The 7992-nt window shown below is 35.9% G+C and overlaps 1 protein-coding gene across 3 annotated transcripts; it reads left to right on the forward strand.

Annotated features, from left to right (window-relative positions):
• Nucleotides 1-1872: 1872 nt before the first annotated feature.
• Nucleotides 1873-7448, forward strand: LOC127653851 (kynurenine--oxoglutarate transaminase 3). Of its 3 annotated transcripts, none has more exons than XR_007971869.1 (13): nucleotides 1873-1934; nucleotides 2015-2069; nucleotides 2143-2207; nucleotides 2296-2440; nucleotides 2557-2706; nucleotides 2832-2918; nucleotides 3008-3133; nucleotides 3212-3332; nucleotides 3432-3508; nucleotides 4670-4759; nucleotides 4846-5032; nucleotides 6370-6792; nucleotides 6974-7035. XR_007971869.1 is itself a non-coding variant. In XM_052140636.1 (13 exons), exons 1-13 carry the CDS (start codon nucleotides 1974-1976, stop codon nucleotides 7028-7030), a joined length of 1362 nt encoding a protein of 453 aa, XP_051996596.1. In that variant the 5' UTR covers nucleotides 1880-1973; the 3' UTR covers nucleotides 7031-7448. The 3 variants fall into 3 exon arrangements, 1 of the variants encoding a protein (XP_051996596.1); XM_052140636.1 differs by having other exon boundaries at nucleotides 1880-2069; nucleotides 6370-6443; nucleotides 6706-6792; nucleotides 6974-7448; XR_007971868.1 differs by having other exon boundaries at nucleotides 1880-2069.
• Nucleotides 7449-7992: the final 544 nt, after the last annotated feature.

Here is a 7992-nt window from a genome sequence, read left to right on the forward strand (position 1 = left end):
GCACTTTCATTTCCAGGCATGACATTGTAAAACACATAACAGGAAAATAAACAATCTCATATTACACATTTTAAATGGTGTCCTGTATTGGAGCTGGAGCCACTGAGTTTTGGAGCAGGTGATTCAAGTGCTCAAAGTTGATGGGCAGTACACAGGGGAACATCTGAAAAAATGGCAATAACCAATGAGGCAATTATCACTGTCAGAACATGAAGCTGTATTTTAGAAAGGGACCCATAATAGTACCTCCTAAAACATTCACACAAAAGTGCTAAAATGCTAAATTCTAATGAATATTTCCTTTCAACTGCTTTTATTAAATACATTAATATAATGTGAAATCAAATTATTGGCATAGCAGATCTTGTACACTTTGTAATATTTGGATCTGTCATGTAACATTAAGAGTAAAGGTGTTGGGGACACATTTCAATCCAGAAGCTTGGTCTGAGTAACATGGCCATTTTCTGATTGGCTTTAGTACACAATGGGTGGAGTCCACCTATTTGTAGATTTGTTTGCACATCTTGATGCTAGATTTGTTTCAAAATCAATAAATGCATGTGATTCACAAATGAATGCTGGACAGAGTTGTGTTTGTGAGTTAAAAATAAATTTATAAATAATATTTTTATTTGCAAATCTCATTCTTTTTATTTGTGAATTCATTAGATTTTTTGGTTGAAACTCCTTACATTTATTTTTGGATCTTGTTCAATTTATTTGTGAACCAACTTTCTAATTGTAAATATCTTTCCATTTGAATGTTAATATGCAACAATTCTATCTCCACATTTTTAACTAAACGGTTGAATCGCATATACACATGCACAAGTTCACAGAGAGTGAAGGAAAAAACTGATGCACTACGTTAAAATGTGTTTCATGTTTCTTTTTATCTTTTAAGATGACAATATTTGTCATTATTCATCAATGTTTCAAATATCGGTCAAATAATTTATTTTTAAGTGATTGTTTTTGCCCCACACTAAATAATGACCCGGAGACACCACTGCACAGGAGAGTGTAACGCTCTACTTGATAGTTTCGACAGTAACTGACTGTTGCAGTGTCTACTTTAGAAGGATGCGTCCTCCGGCGGCCGCATTTGTCGGTATACCGGTATACATGTATACATCTCGATATAAAAAGTTTATTATTTTTAATTGGCAATGCAAAAAAGGTTAACGACTGTATAAATTTGAGTGTATATACACATAAAAGACATTGAAAATAGATTAAAAAAAAATAAGAAAAAGAAAGACAAAAAATAAATGAATAAATAAATAAATTAAACGAGACAGCCTCGATGACGTATGCGGCCGACAAATGCGACGACCGGAGGACGCATCCTTCCAAAGCCAGCGATCTTTGCGCATTGTCTGTCTGTCAGTACTCGAGCCTGTCACTAAAATGAATGGCGAGAGCCGTAAACTGATACTTACCTGTCGCAAAATTGGCCGTGTCGTAGTAAACTCGTTCATTCAAAATGGATTTAGTGTTTAACATGTTGAAGATTAGCGGACAATTCGTTAAGCGATGAGCTGTTTCCTCGCAAAAGCAGTTTATTTAGCACACTCAAACAACTTCATAGATATACATAAAAAAAAGGAAAAAATGCCTATTGTCTCGCCAATGTACCGCCATAGAATGGCCACGGTTATGCTCTTTTATGCCTAGCTTGTAGGCTCATTTTGCTGGAAGGGCTCTGTTCAACTTTCCGTTAATGATTATTAATGCTTTAATAATCAAGCGTATCAACTTTACCAGCTCTTTGTAGAGCTCTGCAGCTGATTGGTCCGTTTTAGAGGCGTGGGCTATTTGCATCAAACGGAATCTGCTCCCGTGAAACACAAAATACCTTTACTGTAATGCAACCAATGATCTGCTGTGACTTTAAGCGAGTGTCAAATTTGTGACTGGGATGTTTTGAAGTAAGCAATTAATTTCTCGATTTTAAAGTGACTTCTTTTATGGCGAGCATGAATCCCTATCATCTGTTCCGTATCTGCAGATCTGCTCCTCGCATATTAGAAACCAGTAGATTCAGAACTTTCTTCACCTGTCAAGTGAGTGCAAGTTTCATTGAGTTGTCTGTTTCTTATAGTCACTCCTTCATTTTGTTCTTTTTCTTTTTTCAAGAATAAGATGGCATCCATTAAACATATCAACACGAAAAGGATAGAAGGTCTGGACAAGAATGTATGGTAAGAATGCAGAATATTTGGTAACACTTTCTCACAGACTTGTTTAACAAATTTTAAATATACTCAGTAGTGTTGTTGTGCTATTTAGGGTGGCCTTCACTTCAGTGGCAGCAGACCCTTCCATTGTTAATCTTGGTCAGGGTTACCCAGACATTCCTCCTCCGTTCTATGTGAAAGAAGGTCTCGCTCAGGCAGCAATGGTTGACAGGCTGAACCAGTACACGCGTGGGTTTGTACGTAATGTTTACATTTAGTGGAATATTGCTTTATACTTGACCAGCAATGTACTTCCATCATCCTGTACAAGGTATTTAGAAAGTGCTTAAAATGGTTTCATTTTTGTTTTCAGGGCCACCCCACGCTGGTTAAAGCCCTGTCAAAAGTATATGGAAAAGTATATGACCGTCAACTTGACCCGTTCAAAGAGATCCTGGTAACAGTGGGTGGATATGGGTCTTTATTCAGCACAATGCAGGCTCTGGTTGAGGAGGGAGATGAGGTGGAGTCATATAATATAAAAAAAAACAAAAAAAAAAAACATAGGATTTGTATGACAACTTATTTACATATTGCTCTCTTTACTCACTTGACGCTCTGCCCCATTCTTTCCCTTTCTCCATCTAGGTTATTATTATAGAACCTTTTTTTGACTGCTATGTTCCCATGGTGAAAATGGCTGGGGCCAAACCTGTTTTAATACCCTTGCGACTGGTTGGTTTACACTTTTTCCTTGATGAACATTTTTGGCACAGATATCCATATTTCTAGGAAGCATAATGATTGATTGAGCTGTTTTATAGAAGTCAACTGGAACAACCACTATAAGCAGTGCGGACTGGGTTCTGGACCAGGAAGAACTTGCCAGTAAATTCAACTCCAAGACCAAGGCCATTATCATCAACACTCCTAATAACCCTATTGGAAAAGTAAGATCACATTCTATACATCGTGTTTAGTTCTGAAATTACTTTTTTAAATCCTAAAGCTATATTTCCATTACATAGATATTCAGTAGGAGTGAGTTGCAAGCCATTGCAGATCTCTGCATCAAACATGACACCCTATGCTTCAGTGATGAGGTATATGAATGGCTCATATATAAGGGCAATGAGCACGTGAAGATAGGTATGTGATATTTCTCCAGCTGTGCATCTTATCTTTTTTTGTCGAGGAATTTCGTGTGCTACTGCGATGATATGATTCTGTGGTATTCTCTTCAAATAGCAACCTTACCAGGAATGTGGGACAGAACCATCACTATCGGCAGTGCAGGGAAAACATTCAGCGTGACTGGATGGAAGGTATTCAGCCAATTTTTTATGCAATATTTATTTGCAACATGACCTTAAAGGAATAGTTCACCCAAAAATGGGAATTCTGTCATTTGTTACTCCCCTCCATGTCTTTGCAAACCTGTATTTTGTCTGTTGTTGAACACAAAAGGAGACATTTTGAAGAATCTTTACACAGCTCTTTTTCAAACTACTGCTTTTCATAGTGACCACACTGCAAAAATTATTTTCAAGACAAGTATTTTTGTCTTATTTTCCTGTAAAATTATCTAAACATTCTTAAACATATTTACTTGACGAGCAAACTGGGATAAGATTGTAAGTCTTGTTTTGAGAGAAATCTAATTTAGAGAAATTTATGCATAAAACAAGAAAAATAAACTTAATAAAAAAGTAAACAAGTTTATGGTGCTTACCCCATTGTCAGATTTTTTTTGTTTTGAGACTAAAGTTCTCTAAATTTTGTCAGATTTATCTTAAAACAAGTCTTAATATCTTATCCCATTTTGCTTGACAAGTAAATAAATCGCGTTTTAAGAATGTTTAGACAATTTTACAGGAAAACAAGATAAAAATACTTGTCTTGAAAATAATTTTTTGCAGTGCAGGGCTGCCAAGCTCCAAAAAGGACCACAAAACCCACCATTAATGTAGTCCATATGACTCATGTACTATATTCCAAGTCTTCTGAAGCCATATGATAGCTTTGTGTGAGGAAGAGACCAAAATGAAGTTATTCACTGATAATATTCCCCTCCGCCAAAGCTGTAAAATCTCATTCAAATAAAAAATTTGTATCAATGCATTGTGGCAGGAAATTATTTGGTGAATTACAACCAAAATTTTGATCTGTTCTTCACCCATATTATCGTATGGCTTCAAAAGACTCTGAATGTAGCGCATGAGTCGTATAGTTGTGTATTTTGTGTATTTGATAACTTAGAATTGACAGTAAATTATAAAGAGCTGTGTAAACATTCTTCAAAAACACTTTTTATGTTCCATGGTTAAATTAACTGCATTTAGAACAACATGAGTGAATATTTTTAATAACTTTTCATGGAACTATTCCTTTAAGAAGAAATTATTTTACAAAACATCTGCAAGTCAGTGATACTCAAGTATTCTTTTCATATACTATAAACACAAAACATTTTTTTTTTTTTTCAGTTGGGTTGGTCAATCGGGCCTGAACACTTGATCAAACACCTCCAGACTGTTATGCAGAACACCCTTTATACGTGTCCGACCCCATTACAGGCAAGTGCTGCCTTCTATTGTATGACTGTATATTCTTTCTGTCCTGTCCAGTTGGTTTGACATTATTTGGGTGTATTGCACATTAGGAGGCTGTTGGTCAGGGTCTTCTACGGGACTGTGAGCTAATGGGTCAGCCCGACTGCTACTTTTCCTCTCTAGCAATAGAGCTGGAGGGGAAAAGAGACCGTATGGCAGCCATGTTGAGACAGACTGGCATGACTCCAGTGGTTCCTGAGGGAGGATATTTCATGATAGTGGATGTCACAGCACTCAGTAGGTGGCTTCTCTGTTATTGCCTGTTTAATATTATGACTGTTCCTATTAAAGGGATAGTTTGACCAAAAATGCTAATTCAGTCATAAATTACTCACCCTAATGTTGTTCCAAACCCATATGACTTTCTTTCTTTAATGGATCACAAAAGGAGTTCTTGGATATAATGTTCAGAACTGACAGCTTCAGTCACCATTCACTTTCATTGTATGAAAAAAAGAGTCATATGGGTTTGGAACAAAAATAGGGCAAGTAAATGATTGTAGAAATCATTGATTGTAGTCCTTTTTGGGTGAACTAACGCTTTACGTTAATAATAAAATGATTCAAAGAAGCAAATGTAATATCAGTTTAGCTATTTCTGTCAATGAAAACAGGACAGAGGTTTTCCTTTTATGGTTTGCCTGTTTTGAACACTGTGAAACTGATGAAGTCACTAGTAGAGACAATCAGTAAGGATGAAGACTCGTTTGAGATGCCAAATGCCTTGCCTGGACAGTAGACAGAAATAGACAACTGCAGTCCGGGAAGGAGTGAAATAAGTGCTGCCATGTTGGACAGTTCTTACTTCTCATAATGGATCATCCACTAATGAGATCAAAGGCAGATATCGTGTGTTTCGTGTCCATGTGCTTTGCTGCTGATAAAGTGAATGTCATTTCAATTCTGTTGCTTTTAAATGAAATTAAAATGAACAATGACCTGTTATTTGATCCCCTTTTTCTTTTTCATTAATTTTTATTTGATTTAGAAGAGTGGGAGTCAGAGTGTTGGGCATATTCACACATCATTTATGCACATAAAAACATAAAATCAAACATTTTAGAAGAGAACAAAACATCAGTTGTTTAAGCCAATGATCATTAATCTGTGTCATCGGTTAGTTGTTTCCCAGTTTGAGCAGCTGAGAGAAAGCAACTGCGCCGCCTGGCTATAATAATGGTTGCTGCCTCTCTCTTGCAAGAGTATTTTTAACATATGTTGCCATTATATCACAGCAAGTCAGACAAATGTTTAACCAGCATGCACCTGCCGGTGATCACCCCTGATCGGTTCTATGCAGATCTTGCTTGTCTCAAACGAGCCCAATAATTACATTCTGGTTAATTTTTAATAGATCTAACATTAGATATTTTCTATTTTTATTGGTCATTTAAAGCTGGAGTGACTGATGAAAAGGGAAACATGCCTAGCTAGGCATTAAAGTTACTGATTATTTGACTCATGACTCCTTGAATTAATGCTGTTCTGAGATTCATTTTGTAAAGCTTGTAATGCAGGATTGACTAATCAGGACAGATCAAATGACTAATTTCTGTCTTGCCTTTTAAATATAGATCAGGACCTGCCACATATGGGAGATGACGAACCATATGACTACAAGTTTGTCAAATGGATGATAAAAGAGAAGGTAGTGTCATGGCATATGGACCTTTTTCACACTTCCGGGTTTTGGAACGCGGAAGTAAACGATTGCAGGGTAAACTTTGACAGTGGTGAATGGCAGACCACGGCAAATATAATTTTTGCATCATCGCAGTCTGTGAAAAGGGTCCATTCTGTTTGATGTTTGAAATCTTTTTGTTTTCAAGAATGCATAAAAAAGCCATAGTATACTGGCATTACACTTAAATTTACAGAATTAACTTCAAAATGAAAATGTATTTTCTTAGAAACTGGCTGCCATTCCTGTAACAGCATTTGTGGGGGAAGATTCAGTGAAGCAGTTTGAGAAATATATCCGTTTGTGCTTCATCAAGGTAAGGAATGGATTCACTGCAGGCTTATACAGGAAATACATAAAAAGATAATTTGACTACTGATATATTTTATCTGTCTAAATGTTGAGATACACAAACAATTTTGTTAAGGGGAAAAAAAACAATAGCTGTTAAATGTTTTACTACTGTTGTTATATAATGGATTTTTTGGTCTCTACAGCAAGATAGCACTTTAGATGCAGCAGACGCCATTCTAAAGAACTGGAATAAAGGCTGAAGATTGCTGCTAATGTTGTGATGCTGTAATTCAGGCTAACTGAGTTAGAACTGTACATGATCTCTCAGCTTTGGTACTGCATATAACATGTTTTATTAAAACAGATTTATTACATATTGTTACTTCCTCTTACAATCACCTACATTTTGGGAGCAGTGATTTTAGATGTTGTATTTACAGTTTGCTGAATTGTTAGGAAAATATTGGTAATGTTATACTGGCGATAGTGTTGTATTTGTAAACATTAGTAAATGTATGAGGTATCATAAACTAACTAGGAACTAACAATGGACAATATATTTTTGCAGCATTAAATCTTTGTAAATATTTATAGAAAATGCAATTATTAATTGTTATTCATAATGCACACTAATGTTAATGGATACAACTTTGAATTAATAAAATGTACAGTGCTGTGACAGTATTTTGATTTCTTCCATTTTTGTGTTTTTATCATACTATATTGTTTTAGATCTTCAAATGAGATATAACATAAAACAAAGGCAACCTGAGTAAGCACAAATCAGTTTTCAAATATATAGAGATTTGTTTTATTATTGAAGCAACAAAAGATATCCAACACCTATATCATCCATGTGAAAAATGTACTACCCTCATAAACTTAATAGCTGGTTGTGCCACCTTTAGCTGCAACAACTGCAAGCAAATGCTTCCAATAGCTTGAGATCAGTCTTTTACAAAGCTGTGGTGGAATTTTGGCCCACTCTTCTTTGCAGAACTGCTTTAGTTCAGCCATATTGGTTTTTGAGCATGAACTGCCCATTTAAGTTCCCGCCACAGCATCTCAATCGGGTTCAAGTCGGGACTTTGACTATGCCACTCTAAAACTTTAATTTGGCTTCTTTTGAGCCATTCAGAGGTGGAGTTATTCCTATGCTTTGGATCATTGTCTTGCAGCATAATCCAGTTTTGCTTAAGCTTCAACACACGGACTGATGACC

The sequence above is a fragment of the Xyrauchen texanus genome, chromosome 13 (genome assembly GCF_025860055.1).
Source record: "Xyrauchen texanus isolate HMW12.3.18 chromosome 13, RBS_HiC_50CHRs, whole genome shotgun sequence".
Classification (NCBI taxonomy): Eukaryota; Metazoa; Chordata; class Actinopteri; order Cypriniformes; family Catostomidae; genus Xyrauchen; species Xyrauchen texanus.

Coding starts and splice junctions, on each gene's coding strand:
- LOC127653851 (XM_052140636.1), top strand. CDS start 1,974: ATGGCGAGCATGAATCCCTATCATCTGTTCCGTATCTGCAGATCTGCT. Junction 2,707..2,831: donor TGGTTGAGGAGGGAGATGAG/GTGGAGTCATAT, acceptor TTCTCCATCTAG/GTTATTATTATAGAACCTTT. Junction 3,333..3,431: donor CAATGAGCACGTGAAGATAG/GTATGTGATATT, acceptor CTCTTCAAATAG/CAACCTTACCAGGAATGTGG.